Here is a 25,238-nt window from a genome sequence, read left to right on the forward strand (position 1 = left end):
AAGGCACACTAAATTGCTGCATCAGTAAAAACCAGACAAGACAAATGACAGACCAATCCTTGAGGCATTGGTTAGGAAATGCCTCTAGTCCCTACACTACCACCGAGGACAGACTACTGAGCTCTGCTCCTAAGATCCTTCCCAACCTGAATTATTCTATGATTTACTTTCTATCAGTATGCCACAAGCATATCTCCAGAATATCTGGTCTAAAATGGATTTACTAGACCAGAAGAAACAGCTTTGAGTCTTCAGCTCCCTCTCCCACCACTATTTCCAGCCACCATGCCAGTACGATACACTTTTCTTGTATAACTTGTAATCCATTTCCTGCTCCTCGCACCAGATACACAGCGCCAAAGAGGCATGGCATGCCCAGGGGGCACAAACCAGGGAGCTGTATCAGCACAGAGGTGCAAGAGAGGGAAATAATATTTTTCTCAAGCTGAAGCCATAAACTGGAGCCCCACGTTCACTCTGGGCCTCAGGAGGAGTGCAAATCTCAAAGGATGATCTGATGAGAGAAACATGATCTACATCTGAGAATCACTCTTACTTCTCCTCCATTTGTACTACATTTGACTGCACCTGTGTTTAGTTGCGTGAAAAAGATGCAGAACATATCCCATCTGAAAGCATGAGATTTTTGTACACGAAAATAGAAGCAGTTTCAGATTTCTTTTCTTACAGCTATATGAAGCATACATGTAATTTTAATGTAGCTCACCTTTTGGCTTCAGTGGTTTAACACTCTTATACAAAAGAAGTACGGCAGAAACTGTCATCCCCATTTCTTGCTTGATTGCTGTATGACATATGCTAACCCTTGAGTGGCTAAGCACTCTTTACTTTGTCAAAAGACTCTCCAGAGCACAGAAGGTGTTCCCTTGCAGCATTTCATTACTGACTCCTTTTTGAAAAATATTGTAGTGGGCTTATTTGACCCTCACATAGAAAAGTGTTGCTAAACCAACTGATTTTCTTATAAAATCTCTAATTCTTCTCAAATTCTTTGCTGCTAAAACTGGCAGACATCCATTTCGCCTTTCTGGGGTTCTCAAAAAGAAGGTTACTCTCTTGGTTGCATTCAGTGCGGGGAAACAAGTACCTCCAGTGAGAGGATATCTTCACATCAACAGAAAGACTATGTCCAAGACACCTCCCACTCTAGAATATCTCAGGATAATACCAGCCCTTTCAATTTCAAAACAGCAACAACAACAAAAAAAGATTGAAAATATGAGGGCACTCCAAAATGTTGAATAAGTAGTGTCAAAATGAAAAGCAACCCTTCTAAAAATTCATTTAAAAGATGACTTGGAGAGAAGGCTTCTCTACAATCAACAGTAATTATGGTAGAAAATCCTTAGCTATGCCCTAAATCATATCAACGGGACTACTGGAGCCACTTTATGACATAAAATAATGTATGAATGATATATCCTATCCATTGGTGGGGCAGTTTCACATTTTCAACGCTCTAGATTACCAAGATCTGTGTAGTAGAAACCATATACGGTGGCATACAGTTGTGGAAAAGCCATAAAATGGAGCTTTAAGGAACACTTTAGAAACTTAGACCAGTGGAATGTACATAAACATGGCCAAAAAAAACCCCAAAACCACAGAAGCATAGAAATCAATATCAGAGGGTTGGAGTAAATATCTCTGAGCAGATCATAAATCCCCAAAAAGGAAGGAAAGAAAAAGGACAGGTGAATTTAAACAAAACTTTGGTGTGAATGTGCAAGTGAGGCACAGACTTGAAGATACTTTGTGGGGGAGGCAGGAAGATGGCTGAAACAAGCAGACAGCACAAAGCAGAGAGAAGCTGGCTACAACTTTCGAAAGATCTTTCAGTGTTCCATGAACACTGCTTTGGCTCTTGCTACTGTTATTTCAGTTACTGGCTGCTGGACAGAGCCTCCAGCAAGCTGCTTCTTCCACCCTTCTTTGAGAAGGCCCTGAATTACAAAGGCTGCATTACCAGGGAAAGTACTAGTGACCACCAGGTGACCGTAAGTCATGGATTTTTTATGATAAATTCACTTATTCTGCAAAGCTCACATCGTTGGGGAAGGCGTTTTCATATCATGTAAGAGTTGCGCTTAGTATCTGCTCCAAGATTTTTTTCCTTTCTCTTAACCAGGAGTCTATTCAGTGGACTAAATCATCTGTTCTGCATAAGCTCTGTTTGGCTCACGCATGAAGGAAAGGGGCCAAAGACAATGGCCTTGTGCCATTGCTGGTCTGCTGAGGACTTGCTTAGCTTTCCATGTAAATTGTCCTCGGGGTACCCTCATTTGTATTTGGCGACATCCTTCGACTTTGGCTGCAGAAACCTCTGAGGGGCTATTCCACAGCCAGGAATAACTCGGCAGCCCTCTGGCCACCCTTCCCGCCTCTGTATCTCTCCTGCAGGCGCGGCACTCATCCCCGAGCCAAATCTGGCAGCAGCGGGGCAGGCAGGATAAAACGAAAAACCCACTAAAACCCTTTTCCTCGGGGATCTGCAGACGGTTTGAGCAAACGCAAAGCAACGCCTTTGATGGGGGATGGAAGCGCATCCTTCCCGTCGGCAGGACGCGCTGGACGCCAGAACCGGGCCGGCCTCCCCCAGGGCTCGGCTCAGTGGTCTGGAAATCCGGGTCAGTCACAGCCGCCTCTGCCACAGTCCAGCGGCGGCTTCGGCAGCGCTCGCTGGGCACAGCTGGGGTAGCGGCCTACGGCCCCCGCGCCGAGGGGTGCTGAGACGGACAGCGGCCGCCGCTCCGCCCCGGAGTGAGGGAAGCTGCGACTGCCCCGCGTCGGACCCGACGCGGGCACTGCCGCGGCCACCGGCCGGTCTCGCCCTCACCTCCGCTCCCGGCGCTTCGGCGCCCGCCGCCCCTCACTGGCGGCCGTCTGTGGGGGCGCCTCTTTCCCGCCTCTCCCGCCGCTGCCGCCCGCCTCCCTCCCGCTCCCTCCTCCCCGCGCCCCCGCCCTCTCCCCCGGCAGCTCCCCGCCGCGCCGAGCGCCGCGCTGCGCCGCTCCGCTCCGCTCCGGCGGGGGTATGGAGAACCAGCGCTGCTTCGCCAACCGCTTCGATGACTATCCGGGCAGCCCGGCGGCGGCACCGGACAAGGAGGCGGCGGTGCCACTGGTGACGGCCACCATCGAGCGGATCCTGAGGGAGCTGCCGCCTCTGGGCGGCTCCCGTGGCTGCCAGGGCGGGCTGTACGGTGGCGTGGCCGGCGTGGCCTACATGCTGTACCACGTCGCGCAGTGCCCGCTCTTCGCGCCGTCGCGGGAGGCCTACCTGCGGGCGGCCCGCCGCGTCGTGGACGCCTGCCTGCGCTACCAGGAGGGCGGCGGCGAGGCCGACGCCGACACCCGCGCCGCCTTCCTGCTGGGAGGTGCCGGGGTGTACGCGGTGGCCGCGCTCGTCTACCGCGCCCTGGGGCTGCCCGATTTCACCCGGCCACTAGGCAAGTTCCGAGAGCTGAGTGAGGTCTGCGCCCCGCTCTCCTTCCTCGAGTGCGGCTCCGACGAGCTCTTCGTCGGCCGCGCCGGCTACCTGTGCGCCGCGCTGGTGCTGAAGCAGCGGCTGGGCATGGAGGTAAGGGCGGGTCGGCGGGCGGGTTACCCCCAGTGGGAACCGGACCCGCTGTCGGGGCGGCCGGCGGCTCCCCTGGGAGCTGGCGGCGGTCCCGCGGGCTGGCACTTTGGCGTCTCGCCTCGTGGTAGAGCAGGATGCACCGGCGGTGCCGGAGCTTTGCAAAGGAAAAAGAGCGTCGTTTCCAGCTTGCGCTTGGGGGACACGCTTCAGGAAGAGCCTCGCGAAAGCTGCTTCTTCTCAGCGCTCCTTCAGTAAAGTAAGAGTGGGGGGCACAGGGCTGCGGGCTGCGGTCCCGCTGCTGGGGCCGCGCCGCGGGCACAGGGCACTGCATCCCGCTGCAGGTCACAACTCAGGCATGCCGAGAGCATCAGCTGTCGGTTGCCAGGTGGTGAATTATTTGGCAGGAGCCACCCCGGGCTTTTCAAGAATATTTCCACACAGCGAAGTGGGTGAGGAAAGGAATAGTGTTAGGTAAGACAGAGAAAGGAACCCTATAGTAGTAAGTGGTGCTGTGATATAATTTGCAAGCAAGGAAGCAGATTTTGAGAAGCATTTGCTCTTTACAAACACCAGCACACAGAAGCTGGTCATCTCTTGGAAATCTGGCCATCTATTTTGGTGCTTTTCATGGTTTGTTTTGGGTTTTTTTTTCTGGAAGAGTGAGATGTGATTATAGTTCAACATGATGTTAGTATCAGTAGTCACGGGTTTACTGTAAGATATTGTCACTGGTAGTGCCAACGATTCAGAGCTTGCACTGACTGCAGCATTGTAATTAATGCAACTGATACTGTTTGCTGTGGTGTTTGCTACTAAGTGGTCAGTGCAGTATCTGAGCAGGCATTTGCTGGATTTTCGCTCCTGTTCTCGTGTCAGGTCGAATCTGTGTTTCCACAGTTAATCACTGATTTGCAAGTTTATATGCTTCTGGCTTTCTTTCCTCCTAGGAGAGGAAGCAACTATTACAAGTAAATAAGTGATGTAAAAACAAGTGGCTCTGCCCCATTGAGTAGCAGTCACTGGAACTTAATTTAATGGAAGACTCGGGAGACTTCAGGGTATCCAGAGAAAGCAACAAGAATGTTGGATGTTTTGATTGCCTTGAACGAAAATGTTGACAGCACTAAGCATTTAAACTAGCATACCATATGTGTTGTTTCCTCATATAGGATTGTCTGACAATTATAATCATAAAAATGATCATGTTATTTGTAACCACAACATAACCAAACTTTTCATTCTGACAGCATTTTCTGTGAGAGGAAAGTTTTGTAGATATATCACACAGCTCACTTGTATGCAACCTGAGGGAGTGGCTCCTAAAAGTGGAATAAGCCATCGCTATTAGTTCAGTTTGCATCGGTGGAGTGTATCTAGTACCCATGTCAGTGCTTAGGATAAAGTTGTGACATACTGGCTGAATGAGATGGTACCTTGGATTACACTGCTTCATTGAATTTCTTCAGCCTTTTGTTTTATGTCCTTGAGAGCAGTTGCAGAACAGTTTGGAGAGTAGGTGCAATCATCTCTGACAGGCTGGGTGAGGGAGGGGAAAGCTCTCTGTTTGCTTGCTTGATTAAAAATTATACTTTATGCCACTGTAAAGAGTTAAACATCCTCACAAATGAGCAGATGAGTTAAGCACAATCATCAAAGAGTTTATTTTTCTGGTAAAACGTATTTGGTATCCCCTGGCTGATGTTTTAATTGATAAGGATAAATTCTTCCATAGCATTTATTTGGCCACCACATTGTAATTGTGAATGTATAATGTAAGAAATGAATCAAAATAATCTAAACTCCTAAGTATTAATATAACCAGCTTTATTTTTTATTTTTCACAAAAATTAACACTTTAAAATATCTTGCTCCTTAATGGGGAAAAATGATAGTGGTTTCTGCTCTGTGTGCACTCATGCTTGAGCAAAATTTGTGTCCCTTGATAAATGTCCCTATCCTAAGACAGAATTATTTTAATTAGTACATCACTAGACCTGCATCTTTTTTACAAATGAAGAAAGGGATGCCCAGAGAGAGTGCATGTCATTTATTGCCCAAGGTCAAATGGTAAGCCAGGTACATCCCAGAATAGAAACAACGTCTTGTGATTCGAACCATTAGAAAATGCTACCTCCTGTAATTTGATTGTGCACGGTCTCACATGGCTCATTGCACCATGTTTTCTTGTTTCCCACATTCTTTTTTTTTTTTTAAGGACATTGTGCAAATATTTCTAGCACAAAGTGAAATCCATTCCTTACATTGAAATACAGCCACTGCTGCCCATGTGCTTGCTTTGGTTTTCTTTTTTCTCTGAAGAAGTCAAATGGTGACCTACATACAAGAAATTACTTACCCTTGGAGAAAAGATTTTTGAGCAAATTTTACAATTTATGTTGTGGGTTTGGTTTATGTCTTTTCCGGGTAGCAAAGGAAGCAGACTGTTTTATTTCAGTGAACACCAGCTTAACTCAGCTGCTCTGTGCTCATGCTTCAGTTTCTTTCCAAAGCATCCCAGTGTTTTAAAGCTTCACATGTTCTTCAGAAAGTTAATGGACTGTCCTGAAGGATCCAGTCTGTTGAATAACATTGACCTCATGTTAAGAGGGCATTTGGATTCAGCTGGTTTTCAGAGTTTTAGGCTAATGCAGCATTTTTCTCTGATGAATTAATTGAGAGTTTTTGCATGCGTAAGGATTACTTCAACAGTCAAGGCTTAACAGGATCTGACTTTCATGATGCGCTATGCATCAGAAAAGATGTTGTTTTCATCCTTTCTTTAATTTCTATTATGTTATAGTCAGTGCTTACCAGGCAGAGATGGGTAAAATATTGTTCTGTCAGAAATGAAGTGTCAGTTGTATAAGGTACATATAAATAAGGTGCATGTACTTCTGCTGTCCTCAACTGCTATGTTTTCACTGTTCAGGAGAAATTTTGTTTCTGTTCTGTCTTCTTCGGGTATCTTTTTCTGAGGCTTGTAGTGTTGGTTCTTTATGTGTTCTTGGAGGAATCTGTCAGTTCTGCTTTTAGTTCTTGTCACTCAGTCTCTGCTTGTGCAAGCAGTAGTAAGACCCCATTAAAATGGTGGTCCCATCCCCCTCTTTAGATGGTATTTTACTCTCCTCATTTTTTCTCAGTGATGTTTCTGTCCTGTTCTGTGTTTGATGGAGCATGGTGTGTCTTGGGAGCTGTACTTCCTTCTGACAATGGAACTGTCACATAACGGAGGAAAAGGTGCAGAAGTTGAAGCAGCTTCTTGCATCATCATCTGCAAAGATGTTACCGCCTTTAAGCACAGCTCAAGTTTTCTTTTAATCACTGAATCAACCAACAGGCTTGACTGATCCAGTAGCTCTGGCTTGCAGCACAAAAGACAGCGACAGATACCAGTGTGCCACGTAGGAGGCAGGGCAGCATTTTATAACTTGCCTGATGCTGTGATTTCATTATTCTCCAGTTTTGATGCTACAAGAGACCTTTGCCTACAGTTGCAGTAGTAACAAGTGAACCGGCACATATTGCCAGCAACACAGCCAAACCTGTTTCCTCAGGGACCAAGCCACTGGGATGACTCTTGAGAGCTTACAAACACCTTAAGGTCTTTCATGTCACTATGTGGTTAAGCTTTCTGTCTCTGTGGCAGAGAGATGTGTCAATTTCCTTTTCCAACAAATGCAATGTCATGACTTGATATGTGTTTCCGAGGTGGTTGTCCTGTCACAGGGCAGGCACAATTCTGACGTTGTTCTGTTATGGGATGCCCACAAAGGGCAATGGTCTTTCTAGTGGGACTCCATTGGGTGTAGAGCTCTGTTAAAAACCATACTTACCCTGGCTGCTGTCTGTCACCAGAGCTTCTTTTCTCTTGGAACTCACAAGATGGCAAATTAAGATGACTAACTTCACCTGGTATGTGGAAAACAGAAATAGCACTGCTGTGTGATGTCTGGAATCTAGGGACCACAGCAAGGAAATCATGAAGCAGGACTGGCTTTAAAAGGCAGTGGAACAGATTGATGTGCAGGGCATGGACCTGACAGGTCCAGCCAGTGTATTTCGTAATATTCTGTGAGAGAAGGTATAAATGAATTAAAGTTAAGTTCTTTCAACTCCTCAGACAACTCCAGATGACATTACCTGTTCTTTAGAGTCCTTGCTCCAGAGAGTGTTTAAAGACTATTGTAGGTAACTTTGCTCTACACTTGTTTTTTTTTTTAATTCAATCTCTTAGAAAGAAGATTCAGAAAATGTGAGAGGAAGGAAGTTTCTGAATCCTGCCTTAAACATGTTGCTTTGCAACCCTTTACAGCGAAATGTAAATGTACTAAAGATAGCATTTATGAAAGGCATTAATGGACTGATCTTAGAACAGGAGATTGCAAAATACCCACAGAGGAGATGCACCTCCAGGTACTGTAGTGCAGAGTCCTCACGTCAGACATTTAATCTCACCTGTGCCTGAAATGGAAGAATTGTCCTTTGAGGTAAGATTTCATTCCTTCTTAAAGGAATGAAATTAAAGTCCTTAATCTCTGTAGAAGAATTTGCCAGTTTATCTGAAACTGAAATGTCATACATCATGGTGCTAGCTAGAGCTGTACTGATTTTGTTATTTGATTATACACAGGCCACTACACAACCAGGATGTTGGGGTTTTTTTGCCAGAGAGGATTAAAATGATATAACAGTCAAGATAAAAAGCTTTTGATCCTAGCCTGCCTCTTTTAAATGTACATTCTTTTAGCCACGGTTTCTCAAACCCCACAGAGGGGCTAGATTTTGCATTAGTTAGCTTTTAACTGGGAGTTAAAAATAGGAGTTTTCCAAAGTAAACAGTGAAACAAAGGGCATTATTTGCATCTGGATTTTATTTAGAAAGCATTCTGAAATAGTTTAGGTCTACATTTCAGAATTTCTCTGTTTCTCTTCAGTAGGGCAGTGTTTTTTTTAAAAATTTTGAACAGCCATCTGATTCTGAGATGGGGATGTCTTGATAACAGCTACCTGGAATCAGTTCAGCACAGAGGATGCTAAGTATCCTGTTGTAGAGTTAAAAGTAGAAAATTTGGGGTGGAAAATGTTGAATTTCAAGTGCATATTTAACAATCAGTAAAAATGCACTGTATTATATAGATAGTTTGGTGTGAATCCTGCCAGGACTGGAGTTTGGATTGACACTCCAGATATGCGCAGATACGTTTAGATATGTGCATTACATATTCTTTTCCAGAAACGTGGATTTCAACTGCTTATAGCTGAAGAGTGGTGTTATTCTGCCCTCTTCTTCTAAAAAGACAGTTTTGTATAAAAACCATGTCATATCTCTGTCATGGTTTAACATGACAGCCTTTTCTGGTAAGGGGGAAGGGGCTGTAAATATGGCTCCTGTAAGAAGTTGCTCGCAACTCTCCCCAGCTCTGAGCCAGACCCACTTCTGGGGCTGAGCCAATTACACGCCTCTACAATCACTTTTTAAGAAGAAGCCGGAAGAGGAGGTTTCTTCCTCCATCTTCTTCTTTCTGTTTCTTCCTTCTTCTGCCCCTTCTTCTTATCTGGCCAGTGGTGGTGCAAGGAGTAGGAACAGTGAGAGAAACAACCATGCGGACTCCAAGGTCAGTGATGAAAGGGAGGAGGTGTGCTGGAGCAGAGACTCCCCTGCATTCTATGGAGAGAACTGGTGAACTGAGATTTATTTTCATTTCTTTAAAGACCCCACATCAGCGGTACAGACTCATTTTGATAATGAGCCCGTGTCAGGGGCAGAGACTCATTTTGCTAAAGCTGGTCCTGGAACAGGGGCAGTGATTCACTTCATTAAAGGCCCCGAGCCAGGGACAATGACTATGGCCAGAAGAGGCTGTGTCCTGTGGGAGGGACCCAATCACTTCACTGCAGACCCTAAGCAAGGGGCAGTGATTTTCTTCTTTAAAACTATGTCCAGAAGAGGCCGTGTCCCAAAGGAGGGACCCTTCATCACTATGGCCGAAGCAGGCCGTTTCCCGAGGAAGGGACCCAATATCCACAGCTGTAACTGTGGGGAGGAACCCACGACAAAGCAGCTCATTAAACTTATGCCCAGAAGAGGCCTTGTCCCAAGAGAGGGACCCTGTAACTGCAGAAACTGCAACCATGGCAAAGAATCCACACCTGAGATATTCACCAAGGACTGTGTCCTGTGTGAGGGACCCTGTATTGGCAGAAGCTGCAGCTGCTGGGAAGAACCCACACCAGAAAAGTTCGTTAAGGACTGTGTCCTGGGGGAGGAACCCCGTGTTGGAGCAGGGGAAGAATGCCAGCAGTCATCCTCATTTGAGCAGAGAGAAGCGGCAGAGCCCATCTGTGAGAGACTGACCACATCCCCCACTCCCTGCCCCCCTAAGCCATTGAGCTGTTGATGGGGGGAGGAGGTAGAGATATCAGGAGCAGTGAGCTGGGCCTGGGAAGAAAGGAGGGATGGGGGAGGGAGATCTTAAAGTGCTGGTTGTAATTTTCTCATCATCCTACTGCCTTTTTGCTTTTATTCTGTTCTGTTTCTTGTAGAATAAACTTTCCTACTTTCCTCTCTAAGTCGAATACCGGAGTCTGTTTTGCCCAGAACCGTAATTGGCTGCAAACCCTCCCTGCCCTTGTCTCAATCCACAACAACCTTGCTTATCTTTTCACTCCCATTTCACTGGAGCCTCCGCCATCCTAATGTGGGTGGGGGTGAGTGGGGGCACCGAGCGAGAGACTGTTGTGGTGCTGCTGTGCTAGCTGGGCCAAACCACGACAATCTCTGTGCTGCTTTGTGCTATTGGAAGAACATTTACTTATGCAGCAGTATCTTTTTGCTGAAAATGAAGTCCAAGCAATAATACTGATGTTATAATACCATTTTTTAACACAAAAAAGCATATTTATCCAGAGGTATCTCTTGTATCCAAAACAGATCTCTACTTTCCCCACCTGCTTTTATCTCCTTTATGTTTCACTTACTGGAAGTTAACTCTTAAAGTCTTGGCAGTTATCTTCCTCATCATCACCATAGAGAACTTTGAGATCATCCTTTGGGCTTTGTCAGTGCCGCTCCTCAGGCTGCCAGAAGCAGAAGTGTTGAAGGAAGTGTCTTTGTCCTCTGCAGAGAAGAGCATGCTGCCTCTGTCTTGAAGATGAGAGCTGCAGAACAAATGCAGGAATCAGAATAAGGGCAGTTTTGTGGAAAAGATGCTGAGCAGTTCTTTGGACTTGTGGGAGTGAATTTGGTAACAGAATCTCTGGAAGCATATGGAGCTGTCAGAGCTTTTGAAGCAGAGAAGCAGGATCTTTCCAGCAGAGAGGTGCAGGTCATGAGTGGAAGCTACTGATCTTCACAGCATTAGTTATTTGTTGGCAGTTTAGTGCCAGTGCAGGAAGTTTCCTTAATCTGTTGCCTTACATTTTCAGATTTTTCTATGCTGTATTTTATAGATGCATCAAGGGTCTTTATGACAATACCATGTTTTTACAGATAGCTATATTTGACATTTATGCTTTCCTCCATGACAAAGTTTTTGGTGTGGTTCTCACGAAGGACAAAGAGCCACAGGGAACTCACTGTTAATGCTAGCTGCTCACGGTTAACTCGCTGATTATACTGGATGACACATTAGAAAGAACAGTTCATGTGTAGAACATCATACGTGGTGGAGCATGTGAAGGCAGAGAAGCAGACAAGCATGGGGAAAAAAGAACTTTGACGGAGACTGAACAGAGAGGACAAAGAAAGAGAAAATTAAAACAATATATATAAAAAAACAAATGAATACATTACTGGCAAAAATACACAAAATGGAAAGCTGCAGAGGGGTCTCAGAATTTAAAAAGGAAGGGAAAAAGGCAAGAAATAATGTAAACTCTGGAGCAGGGGAGATTTAAAACTAAATGTAGGTTCTCAGGCAAACTGGCATGGATCTGATGGCTAGTGTACTTGATTTAGAAGAAGATAAAAGTTCAAGAGAAGAGTAGAGATGGAGAAAATGAGTTAGGGAATGGGCAGAGGAGTAACCTACAGTTGGTTGAGGAAAATTACTATTTTTGTCTCCTATTTTTATCACTCTTCTGTCATGGTATTCCTTTGCATAGGCTCATGTACTTACAAAAATAGCTGTCATCGCCTTTCAGTGCTTGCAAATTCGCAGCACAGCATTATGTCTTATAGTCCATATTTTCTTTCTCAAAGAAATAACTGAAATAACTACTTGAAGTCTGGATGCAAATATGGGCATTTTCATGAACATTTCTATACTTCTGACGCTGACATTTTCCTGCTCCATGCATATAATGCTATAAATTAGTATGTATCCTAAACAATTATGCTTTTAGTAAACATTGCTTTGGTACTGGGCTAAAGAAGCAGAAATGTGAAAGACTGAGTTGCTCCCAAGAGGAAGAAAAGAGCATGAAGCTAACAACAATTACCAACGGAAGCGTAACATCCTCAGCACTTTACAGCACTGAGATGCAGAGATAAAATGAAGCCTTAAGTCTCTCTGTAGTCACTTCATACACATTGTTAGAACATTAAACTTGTACATATATCGTAGCACATATATGCACCCCAACTAGCAGAGCCCAAATATAGAAACCATCTGCTTATTTCCTCTCTCCTCCACTAAATCAATAGACTCTACTTTTCTCTGTTAATTCAGCTGGACAGTCTTAAAATTGACCTATCACCTTATTGACAGGCTGTATAAAGACTGCAGAGCAGTTTACTCAGACAGTAAACTGCTGTCTTCAGCCTCACTTTCAAGCAGTAGAAGAAGTCTGTAGAGAGGATCGGGGAAGCAATTAAAATGGGTGATGGTCCTATGGGCCTGCTGTGCTGTGGGAGCATCCTGTTACAGGCATTTCCTGAAAATGGGAATTTTGTTTTTTCACCATCTTCTCTAGTCCATTCCCTTTCTAAAAAAAATCGGAATTCAGTATATGCAATTAGATCACCATTTCTGATAAGACAGTTTGTCAAAACATGTTTTCGTCTGCGTCTGTTATGCAGTTCTTTGACCATTGACAAGCATGAGATTAAGCACCAAGTGATGTTGCATAACGTTCTGTCCACTCCATTACAACAGAGCTGAATGAAAATACCCTGTCATAACCAATTATTTCTTATCTATATTGTAGGATTATTGTCAAGTGATACTTGGTGAGCTGATTAATATTTTTAGGAGTAGCAAGGCAAAATAATTGAAATAGTTATTTCATTTTAGGCATACGTGATCAGGAGGTATCTTAATAGCAGTCCAAGCTGTTGCTGAGTCATTTGGTGTTTCTCAGCTTGGTGTATTTTGATGTCTGAGAGCAGAACCATAAATATTTTTGCAGCAGATAGGTATTCCTGAATTCCTCATTTTGATAGCTTAATGGCTCGTGTTGAAAAACAGTGGATCATGAGTAAGATGGAATGGGTGTTAGATAGCACTGAATGACCCAGGGGAAAAAAAAAAAAAAAGTGGCAGATAAATACACCTTCTAGCTGTCCAAGGTATTTAGTTATTTTGTTTTTTCATTCACAGAATATTTCTGTTCCTTCATTGGTACAATGTTAATGTAACTGAAGATTGTAAGTTGGGGATGATCTGATCAAATTTAGATTTCACTGTCAGGGAAATGGAAGCTGCTCTTAAAAGCACGTGGGCCTGAAACTAGAAGCAGCATATGAGAAAGCAGCTCTGCACTGGTGAGTCAGTGCAGAATTGGAAAATAGTGGGTATTGCATATCCCATACTGTCAGTGTTCTGCAGTGGTCTGCTCAGTCCTGACAACTCAATGATATCTTTGTCAGAATCAAAGAAATGATAGGGACCTTGAGGGATAATTCAGGCCTCCAGGCAGATGTTTCCAGGCCTGTGTCATCCCTGGCAGCCTCTCACTAACCTGCTTTTTGTACACCACAGTGATGGAGGATCTGCTGTCTGAGCCACTATTTTGTTAGCTTCCCTATTAGAAAGTCTAGCCAAAGGACTGATAAGAATTTTGCTGTAATTTAAGCCTGATATTCCTTGTCCTGTTCGTTGAAAAATAGTGACAAATTCTTTTCTTCTTTACAGAAGCTCTTCATATATTTCAAGACTGATATAATTTCCACTTTTAGTCTTTACTTCTCTAAACAAACAATCCCAATCCTTCCAGTCCTCCCACGTGTGTCGTGTTTTCAACACCTCTTGTCATTCCCATTGCACTCTGTCCAACCTTTTCTGAAGAGTGCCAGAAGTTGAACTCATGGTTCTGGCCCAGGCCATTCTAACTGACCAGAGAGATAACTTTTTGTTTCTTGCAGGTCTTATTTCTATTTATATAGCACAGTAAGGTGTTTGTATTTCACACCAGTGTGACACTGACTCATGTCCAGCTTATGACCTGCTATTATCCAGCAGTCTTTTAATGGGCCTCTGCTACATGGACAGGTATTCATTAGGAAAAGCCTCTGAACAAGTGAAGTATGTAGGGATCAGGTAAAGACAGGGAATTATTGAACTGCAAAAGGTGCTGTGATATGCAAAATGAGAAGCTTCTTCAACTGAAAGAGCTTTGTTTCATTAACGCCAGCTAGATAGTCTCTTTTCCAATGTTCCCTGAAGAAAACTGGGAATATGTTGTTCTATGTTGTATTACCAGATGTGTCATTATATATTCAGGGGACATCTGTGAAGTGATAGGGTTCCTTTGTGGAAGTATAGCTGGAACAATAAATTTGAGAGGACCATTTAAAGTCAATTATTTTGTGCACATTAGAAAACAAGGAATAAGTAAAATTTGAAGAAGTGTCTGGAGGTTAAACTTAGTCTGTTCTTGTGATTCACTTTTGTTGCTTATGTAAAGACAAAGCTCAGTGTCTTCTCTCTCCCTATTTCTGTCATCTTCAATGGGGACCATTTTATGTATTCTTCGATTCACCAGCAGAATGAGTCAATGAAAACCTGTTATTTTATTTTTATAAAAGATTCTCATAGCCTCATCGGACACTAGATGTGGGATTTTGGCTTATTGGAACTGTCCTAACAAAAGAAAAGATTGTTTTACAGTAGGGTAGTACTACAGGCAGGGGCTGGAAGCATCAGCCTTTCCAAAGATGTTCACAGGGTTTTCTGCACACTATTTTCACTGAAGTTCTTCACCCCTCTGCCAAGCTGACTCCTGATCTCTAGATATTTTTATTTGTCATCCGTGAAATGGCAACTGTTACACTTATTTGATTTCATTTTCTAAGGCTAAGACAGTGATTAGTCAAAAGTTGATAGCAATGGACTTTAAGATACACATTCCCCGTGTACCTGTTTAAATTTCATCAAACATTAAGTTGGTCAAATATGAACTCAGGGAAAATTCTTAATAGTAGAACAGCAAAGCAAACTTATTCAGGCTCTTCAGATAAATATTAGTCTGTTTGTTCTTGGTCTTGCAGACTTGAATCAATCATGAGCTTTCATATGCCAGGCTGATGTTTTCATACATACACAGTTTTTATTATGCCAGCAAAAATACCTGGGAATAATGCTTATATAACCACTACACACCCAAAAGACAAAATGTAGACAACATTGTAGTATGAGAGCATTTTTTGTCCTGTTTCAGTTTTGTTCTCTAAGCAGTGTGAGACTGGCAGCTTATTTTGTCAAAACAAATATTGTGAGGGGTTTTTTTTAAATACACAGGTAAGCTGAGTCAATCTAAAGATCTCTACAGGAGAGTTGAATCTAAAGGTCTCTACAGGAATAAAATCCACACCATCTGTCTGAACTGTTTATCAATATGCTCACGTTTGGATTTGGCTCAGTCATAGAGTCAAAGCATAGCCAAGGCTTGAATGCACCTCTGCATGTCTTCTGGTCATGCAGAGCAGGTTCCACAGTAGCAGATTGCTCAGGGCTGCAACCACTTGGTTTTGAGTATCTTTGCTCTACAATCTCCCTGGGCAACCTCCCTCTGTGTCACCATCACAGCGAAAAAGTTTTTCTTTATATTTAAGTAGCAATTTCTGTTGTTGTGCACTGCTGAGAAGAGTCTGGCTCTGTCTTTTCTACTGTCTTCCATCAGATGTTTGTAGATGTTGATGAAATCTTCCCTGTGCTTTCTCTTCTCCAGGCTGAACAATCCCTAAGTTAATACATGGAGAGCACCCATGGAGGGCCAGAAAAATTGTGACTCCCATAAATTGCAGCTGCTTCTGCTCTATTTGCCTCTTTCCCCAAAAGCAGACTCACAATGCTATTCAACCTCCTATGACTTCCCCCAGTACCTTAGGCAGACAAAGGATTCCATTTTTTCTCCTGAAGTTTCAAGCAGGGAAGAACATGAAGTCCAGAAGAGTTGAAAGGAGCCATTCAGCACCACGCTCTGCCACAGAGCCTCCAACACCAATTCTATCTGTCCTTGTCAATCTTTGCCATATCAAGGAAGGGCAAAATCTTCCCCCAGTAGCAAAGTATTAAGGTTGACAAAATTGTTCCCGGCTCTTCCACGTAATTGGGAAAGTTGTAGATCTGAAGAGCTTTAGTGTAAAGGGGTGTGGGGTTGTTTTTTCACAGAAGAAAAGCAATCTTGGAACATGTTGCATCCCAAGGGCTGCTCAGTACCTTGCACTGCCACAGCACTGAGCATCTGTTGATAAAAATGTCTACATGATCCTAAGAGGTGGACCATGCCCCACAGTTAAAAGAAGAAAGAAATTCCATAAAAGTACCTGCCTCCTTGAGCTATGGTAATATTATTTCCTAACTGCCCATATTAATCCAACACCACAGGTTGCTGTTTGCCAGTGGAGCAGGGGAATTCCCTATTCCACATTATGTGTGAGGAGCCTGGGATGCATCAGGGGAGGAAGGCAAAACCTTTTTTCTGAAAGCCAAATTACAGGCCATAAAACATTCTTCATGGTGTCTGCAGAAATGCAGGATACTTCTCAAGCACAGGAGCTATGAGGGAGTTTCTTTTTTGTTGTGTTTTTTGCTTTTTTTTTTTTTTTATGAGCTCTTTTCCAAATTTTGCAAGACAGACAATTGGAGGATTTCATGTGCTTTTGAGCCCTTGAAGTGAAACTGCTTTACTCCAGGGGCATCAGAATATTAAGCACACAGAACACATAGGAAAGGCATCTGGCAAAGCATTTTAAAATCACGTAGTTTGACTTAACAAACTTGACTTGGAAAACATGTTTTGTCATCTGTAGGTCCAGAAATAGCCATCTGGTCTCTCATGTCTAACTTTGCACAGTTCTTCCTGTAGGGCTGCAGAGAACAGTTGTGTAAAATGGCATAGCCAGCAAAAGAGATGCATGACATTGGGTGCTCTCAGGGCAGCGACAACACAATGTAATCTGTAGCATGAGGTAATAGTAATTCTTTTTAGTTAATTAGACAATGCATCTTCAAATCCGAGATAATGGCTGAGCATAGTGAATGTTTCTTTATTACTATTGGTGATGGTATGGTATGTCTCATGGCTCTTACTCTTCTTCCCGCTTTCTGTGTGGAGTCTGAACTCTTTTAGAATACTTTGAACTGTGCCTTCTGGCACAACAATCTCTTTTTCCCAAAGCATGATTGATGCACACACAGTCACAACTTAGCACAAGTAGCACAAAGGGAAGATTGATAACACTTTCCTAATTTTATTATGGTGCCAAATGGCAATTTTTTAACCAGAAGAAAAGTGCACATGGTGATCCCATTACTTACCAAATAAAATACATTTTAAAGAGCACAGTATCCCACATTTGCTAAGATTAATCCTATGACTCTTACTTTGCCCTTGAAGGTGACAGTATTGAATTATAAGTGACTGTATCTGAAGTATGACTTGAATTGGTCCTGGAGTTGTGGACATATTTTGAGGCAATGCTGATGGCACTGTGGGCCACCAAAAACTCTTCTGTTACTGTCTTTTGCTTCAAAACTCTCTTTGTCGATGTGCCTGGGAAGATCAGGGAGCCACATACAGATGATCAAGATTTTTTCTACATCAGATCGCTACCACAGTCTTAAGAGTAGAGTAAAATTCAGATGACTCAGAGGACTTGGTCACCTTCATCTGGTTTTCCTGCGTTATGTTGTCAGCGTTCTTGTTGTAGCTCAAGCTGATGTTTCTATTCAGTAGCTTATTGGCACGGCACAAATTGCAGATCATCATGCAAAGTAAAAGTGGCATGATGCCAGCATGGAGTTCTCTAGAATCACCTTTGCTTGAAAGCAATACTGGTGCTACTTTAAACTAATTTAAGCTTCTATTAGCCTGTGAATGATGCTGCTGTGTCGTTTGCCTCATTTAACTAATTTTGCAGGTAGCCACATTGTTCCTCAGCAGCGAACATTTAGACATACTTTTAGGTGTCTCATGCCTCATAAATATCTTCATAATAGAACTATGCATATAAAGCAGTATGACTTAGAAAAATAAAGAAGTCTTGTGAGACAAACATCATCACTTGTTGTAAGTAATACAATTATAAAATTTGTGGCTTATGGAAGAGCAGTAGCCAATACCCGGTTTGCATTTGAATAGGGCTTTTGATGCAGTATCAAAGACAATCTTCCTTGAAAACTTAATTCATGCTGGCTTGGATGGGAATATTGTAGATTTCAAATTGACTGAAAGACCACAAGCAAAGCTAATTGGAACTACTAATAAAAGACTGATGCAGAAACCAGCCTTATTTATTATCTTCTTTAATGATCCAAAAGAGGTAGCTCACTGGATAAGAATTGCTTTGGCTTTTAAACTGAGGCAAGGACCAAGTACCATACATAGGCAGAGGGAAAGTATGAAAACAGCTCAAGAGATGAAAAAAATGAATGAAACCAAGGTTTATTTTTAGCAGTACAAGCATGTGTATCTGAGGTGAATTATCTATAATATTTGTTCTCTGTGCGAGGAAAAAAGTGAGTTGCAAGTAAGCTGAACATGGGGGGGCCTAAGTTGCTCATGTACTCAGTTCATGTGTCAGTGTATTTTCTGCATGTGTGCTTGTACACCTGGATGTAACATGCTAGCACATCACAGTTCTACATTTAAATGTAAATTAATGTTACATTCTTTACAGTTTTTCTGTATGGGCATGAATAACTAGTATGACTGAAAAGTCATAACCTCTCCTGATAGAGTTTAACACAACATAGCAGACAGAAAGTCAATGAAATTTTGACTTCCTACACAGCTGTACCACCTGACAGAGATATTCTTCAGGCCTTTCAGTTGCCTAAAACCCACTCTGGATACCAAGACCCAAAAGTTTTGTAGACAAAATTTTGCCTTTTGGTGAATAAATTTGCATGTGCTTAAATGTCCAGGGCACCTATTTTATGCCCTTGAAGTGTCCTGGGCATCTTTTGATAGATGTGCACATCCTAAGTGTGCTGCATTGTGGTGCAATTAAAGCCAAGCCAAAATTTGTAAGCCAACAGCTCCAACACTCACATGGAGCTCTGGTAAAGATTTGTAGTACTCTTTTCTCCATGTTGTTTATACATCCCTTTCCAGTTACCTTCCCACACCAGTGGCAATCTGCACTCCATCTCACCTGCTGTTACCCATCTCTGCCTCCTCAAAAGGAGGCTGTAAAGCTGCATCTGGGGAGCATGTCCCACACAGCTCCCCTCTCCCTGCTGCAGTCTCTCAGTTTGCTGAAGGTGCTCTTCTCACAGAGACCCAGGCAGGGTTTACCTTGCTGTAGAGTAAAAATGAACTAAGCATCATATTTTTTTAGCACGGGCAGAATGTGTTCACCTCACGTCACCCTTACAGGTTTTAAGACCAGATTGTGCTCTGAGCAAATAACAGTTCAAGTGGAGGTCATAGTCTCTTCCTTTTTATATGCAATAACCTTGAGACTTCATCACTAACCTGGTAATTCAAATTCACATCCCTTCTTTTTCTGACACAGTGCAAGAATTTAAGCTGATGCCTTTAAGCCAAGTGTGCTGATGGCTAGAGCAAGTCTTTCTTATTGCAGCTCTGATTGAAATTACGTATATAAAGTACTCAAACCAGGGCTTGGAGAGAAGTGCACCAAATCCCAGGCTCCAAAATCGTTCTGTTCCTTTGTCATCCAAGTTTAAACAGGGAAAGAAACTGTTCCTACACAGCAGAGACACAGTAACCACAGAACATCTTTTAGTAACAGTTTTCAAACTGTGTTACATCCAGCACAACATGGACATTGTCCAAACAGTTGAATGTTTCCACTTGCTTGCAGTGAGGAACACTGTAGTGTACAAACAAATCTTTCGTATTCAAGATTTGTTTCCAATGCTCCATCTGGTTTAATATCTTGTACCAACACTAGATGATTCAGAGTAGCTGCATGAATATCTGTGGAAGGTGATTTAGAAGTATACTATCTGTAATGTGTCTAACACACATTTTTTAAGGACTGGCGTTATGTTCTGAAGCACAGGAGTTTACCTTTTTTCCACAGTTGGTGGACTGAGTTCTGGGAGTTGATTGCTTGACTTGGCCTTGCAACATCTATCAGGAACAAATATTCTTATGTTGTAATATTTGGTGAGTTGAAAGGTGCTAATATATTTATTTAAACATACTTTAACAGACTTTCACAGAATCATAGAATAGTAGGGATTGGAAGGGACCCCTAGGGATCATCCAGTCCAACCCTCTTGCCAAAGGAGGTTCACCTCCATCAGATCACACAGGAACGCATCCTGGCGGGTTTTGAAAACTTCCAGAGAAGGAGATTCCACACTCTCCCTGGGCTGCCTGTGTCAGGGCTCCCTCACCCTACAGTGGTGCACTTCTGGTAGTTAATCCAAAAAACTTTTTTTATTTTAAAGTCTCACCTTAGTTATAAAGACATTTGATTGGTTTGTTAAAATTCCACAGTGTAAGTGCTAAATTTTGCAGAAATAAGTTCAGTAGCTTACTTGAGCCTTGGGTAGGCAGAGAGACCTTTTGACTTTAAACCTGCTGCTTTTCCTAAGGTATCATTTTGTTCTTACGAGATGAAACAACTGGTTTTGCCCTTTACCACATGAATTACTTTTCTGTCCAGAAAATAAATGTTGCAGTCTCTTTAGCTTCACTTCTGAGGAAAAACTCTTACTTCTCTCTAAAATATCTGTTTCTGCTGGCTTACTTTTTTGGTTGGTTGGTTGGTTAATGGGAATACAGACTTGGAGAAGAAATATCAGAAAAAAAAACAAAGCAATGACTGCTGAAGTAGCTTGCTAATAACCATTTCACTATTGCTCTCATCCATCCTAACACTCTTTGGTTTCTACCATGCTGCAATATATTAAGCAGAGATTTTCACACACATGTTCACAGCCCTGTGTGAGTTGTCACATATAAGGACAAGTCCTTGTCTTCATGAATGTAAGATTTTGAGGTTAAGGGCTCTTGTAAGGTATTGAATTGTTACAACTGTGAATATATTATACAGCCACTATCAGGACATTCTATGCATACCTAAGCACCATCTCATGATGTAAACCAAAGTTTTAATAGGTTTTAAATGGGGAAAAAAAACCCATAGCATTGAAACTATTGCATTTGAAAGCTTCTGACATTGGTACAAACTATTTTCCCTTTCTTGAACCTTAGCTTGAAAGATATGAAGAACAGCATTTTGTGCTTTTGTAGTTCATCTCTGCAAGTTTAGCACAGTAACAAGCTATAAAGTTTTTTAGGGATAGCTTTCCAAATGCTGCTTTTTGCAGCAGAATTCATTAGCATTCAGTACTATTAGTTCTGTGTTAGGAGCAAAATATTTGGGGTTTGAGTAGAAGCATGCAAAATAGATGCTCTGCCTTAGCCGCCTCTTTCAGCCACTCTTCTCCTCTGTAATGGTTTGTGTGTGTATGTGTCTTATGAAACCTTTGGCATGAAGCTTTGAGAAGGCATATGTGTCTTCTTATTTTCTTATTAGTATTCCTCCTACTTGTATAGGGGGTAGAGGCCTGAACACTCAAAAAATAAGCCTAAAGGTGTTGGAGATAGGCAGGGAAGTGTTGCATAGAGAAGATGACTAGATGATAAGGAAAGATGAGAAATTAAGTATATTTACATAAAGAGAAAAAAACCATAAGACTGCTTAATAATGTATAGAACGAAGTCTCTGTTTTCCTGCATTTCAAGTGTACTCAACATGTTGTGTGAGTTGCAGCAATGTGAATGATGCTAAATAAACACTGAGAAAGCAAAAAAAAAAAAAAAAGAGGAACAAAGAAGTTATGATACCCAGAAACCTGTTTCATATGTCTAAGCAAGTGGATGTGCAATTGCTTAGACTGTAGTATTTGATTAGTTGAAAAGTGGTGGAATATTTTGATAGGTTTACTCCAGGCCCAGTCCTGTAGTCCTATCAGAAAAAACTTTCCCCCTGGAATTTTGACCTGTCTCCCACAATCTCAGTTGTATCTGTGAACCATGACCTAGCCTAACAACTTTAAAGGCATATGAATTCCTCCTATTAAACTGAATATCAAGAGAGATCAGGTAATTCTCTCCAGTACAATTTGATAGTTGGTGTATAAACTGCAATCTGTTATTTTATTGCTATGTTTTTAGTTCCTCAAATAATGTATGTGCAGTAGCCAAGAAGCTTTACAGCATCAGTATAAAGCCCTGCTTCGACACAAAATGCGCAGTGTTATTTGGAATTCTAGCTTCAGGGAAGTGGTGACTCATACCTCAACTGAAATTTTTAATCCTCTTTCATTTACATATGGAAGGCAGTATACTGCCCAGCTTGTCCCAGGAAACAATCTCCTTGAGAATAGTTGTTGATATGAAGCAAAATTCTTCAGGAGTTCCAGGGAGAACTACTGCTTATTCAATACAATTCAATAGCTTTATTCAATACAGGCATAGAGTGTACACAGCCTTGAATTGAAGAAAAAGTGATGAAAACCCCTAAAGATTTTTATTGCATATAAGTCATACAGTCCAAATTGGTATAGATCAATGAATAAGAAGACATCTGCTCATCACTCCCCTCCAAACTGACTGAAATGAGAGTAGGATCAATCCTTGAAGAGTTCAGTGTTTGCTCAGCTGTATCTGTTAGGTTTCTCTACTCAGCTTCCCCTGGCAAGGTCAGCAAGTAAGATATATATATATATCTTACTCTGTCAAGTAAGATATATTCCTGTAGTCTCAGTCTTTAAAGGCTACCTCAGACAAAATTAGTCTCATAGACTAAGAGCCAGCTGCATGGTGTTATTGGCAAGACATGGAATAACAAGAATTTACGAGAATAATTACATAGCATAGTTTATCGACCTGATTATTAAGTGAATTATTGGACTGCATTCCTGGGGAGTCATGCAATTACTCTGGTTTTATATCTAAGTTAGATATTATGCCAACTGGCAAAACTTTCAACATTCTTATATAATACTTGCCATAAGTAACACTTCCCAAGTCAAGATCCACTCAGGTCAATGAGGACTTTGATATTAAAAGCCATATGAATGATCTAAGAGATGAAAGGAATTTGACAAATTGAAAAAAGTAAATTCTGCATGAGACTGGAGAGGTTTATTTCCTTTCCATCACTCTAAATGATTAAGATGACAGCATTATTTAAGATGAGTTCAACACCCTCAGAGATATTCTCAAGGAACTAGCAATCAATATTTCTCTATCACCACCTTGTATTGATTATTTATAGTATGATGTAATTGCTTTCAGTGTAATCTTTTAGTTTTGTCTTTTTTTGTGATCTTATATGAACAACATAATTACTGTAACTGAAGTAAGCGAAGCTTTAACGTTATATACAATTGCAGCATGAAAATGGTACTTAATGTTAAACTGGCAGTAGATGAAAGGTTGTGGGGCCATATAGGTTCCGTGCAGTAATTTGGTCAGAGAGATGCATCAGTGCAAGGTGCAGTAAAAACAAAATAATCATCAAAATATGCTATATGCAAACTATGGACTTCTGCAGGCCAATAACTGGATTTGGATATAGACCATTCTCTTCAGACACTGATAATCAGCATAGCCCACCAGGCCCAGGAACTTTTTCACTCATTTATCTCCCTCTCCTTCTCTCTTTACTCTCTTTCTCTCTTTCCCAGGACCAGCCGCATCAACACACCCATATTTTGTGTTGCCTTTTGCAATGTAGCACCCAGTTGGCCTTTTCCAACCCAGATAAGTAACATGAGACCTAGGCAGCCACAAAGCACACAAGCATCTACTGGTAGAGATCACTACAGCATTAAAGTTTTGTTAAATCATGTATATGATGTGATGCACGGTGCTTTTGTCCCTTTGTCTTTCATAACCAAACATCAGGTTAAAGGAGCTTTACAGGTAGTATCAGTTTCCCATAGAAAACTAGACTAAGCTTTTCAAAGCTTAAATTTTGGAGAGGAACCAGAGATGTCTTTGTTTCCTCTTTCCCCTTGCAACAGTGCGTTCCAGTGCCTGATTTCACTTCTATATTTAGTGGCACCTTCAAAATTAACTATGTCTTCATGAGCTTGGCAGCAGCACAATTCATAATCCTAAGAGGTCCTAGCATGAACATTTCTCTTTGTGGAGTTAGACTCTTCAGAGGTAAACACATTACATTTTATTAGATCAGTGCCCCTGTCAGATGCTGAGTGCTCTCCCTTCTAGACAGTAAGGAAATGAAGGAATGGAAGTGTCCAGTTCTTCTAGTGACCTTCAGGATACCTTAAAATGTGGCTTATCAACTTTCTTTGTTTTCTAGATACAGTTGCTATTTTCATTTGTAGAACTCTAAGGCTAGGTCATCTTCCCTGTGAAAAATACTAGCCTTTACTAACTGACTTGAGATGGAATTCTGCCCATCTCATGTCAACTTGCAGATGTGTATAAGCACTAATAAATGTGTTTCTCCAAGGAGCGATCTGACTAAGTTCCTGGTAGCAAATGGTGATGCCCAATTAAACTGAACCCAGAATTTTTCAGTTAAGACTAAAGGCACTGCCATGGTTTGAGGAAGCTCTCTCATCCATGTTACAAAGTTTTATCTTTTGCAAAGGCTGTTTCATGAATCTTGTTTATGCTGCTCTGGAGCTGGAAAAATGCATAGTACTTCATATGCTTCTACATAGGCAGCTTTGCTACAAGAAGCATGAATTCACTTCCAGTAAACTAGCAGACCTGCTGTTAAGGGGAAGTAAGCTGGCCAAACGTACACAGGCAGAGCAGATGTTCCTTACCTACTAGTGTAAAAAATGGGATGGGATCCTGAGGCAGCACAGCTAGAACACACTCAGCTACCTGTTTCCCAAAGCAGAGTTCAAGGTGTCCAGCTTGAAAATGTTTATCATCATAAGGCAGAATTAACAGGGACATGTATCTAGAGTGCAGAAGGATAGATCTCACACCAGGATACGACAGCTCCATACTGCAGTGTTGGCATAAGCTACCTGCAGGACTTGGGTACTGATGTACTTGCTGATTGACAGTAAACAGAGTCAAAGGATTTCCCACAGATGAAGAAACATGATTAATCTTCATTTTACCTATGCGGGGAGTAGAGATGGAAGGAAAGTAATACCTGTGAAGCACTAATTTCTGACTTATTTGCAGCTGTCATAAACTGCTCCAATGTCTAGGGGAAGAGTGCTTGACACACAGGACACACAAGGATTTGGATCACAGAAAGGTGATCACTGATACA

General features: G+C 42.1%; 1 protein-coding gene across 1 annotated transcript in view; it reads left to right on the plus strand.

Moving 5' to 3' along the window:
• Positions 1 to 3,052: 3,052 nt before the first annotated feature.
• LANCL3 (LanC like family member 3) overlaps positions 3,053 to 25,238 on the plus strand; it is a 35,006-nt gene continuing 12,820 nt past the window's right edge. The window contains exon 1 of the mRNA XM_061988600.1: positions 3,053 to 3,598. Coding sequence (XP_061844584.1) covers positions 3,053 to 3,598 — 546 coding nt within the window. The remainder of the gene's footprint in view (positions 3,599 to 25,238) is intronic.

Source organism: Colius striatus, chromosome 1 (genome assembly GCF_028858725.1).
Source record: "Colius striatus isolate bColStr4 chromosome 1, bColStr4.1.hap1, whole genome shotgun sequence".
NCBI lineage: Eukaryota > Metazoa > Chordata > Aves > Coliiformes > Coliidae > Colius > Colius striatus.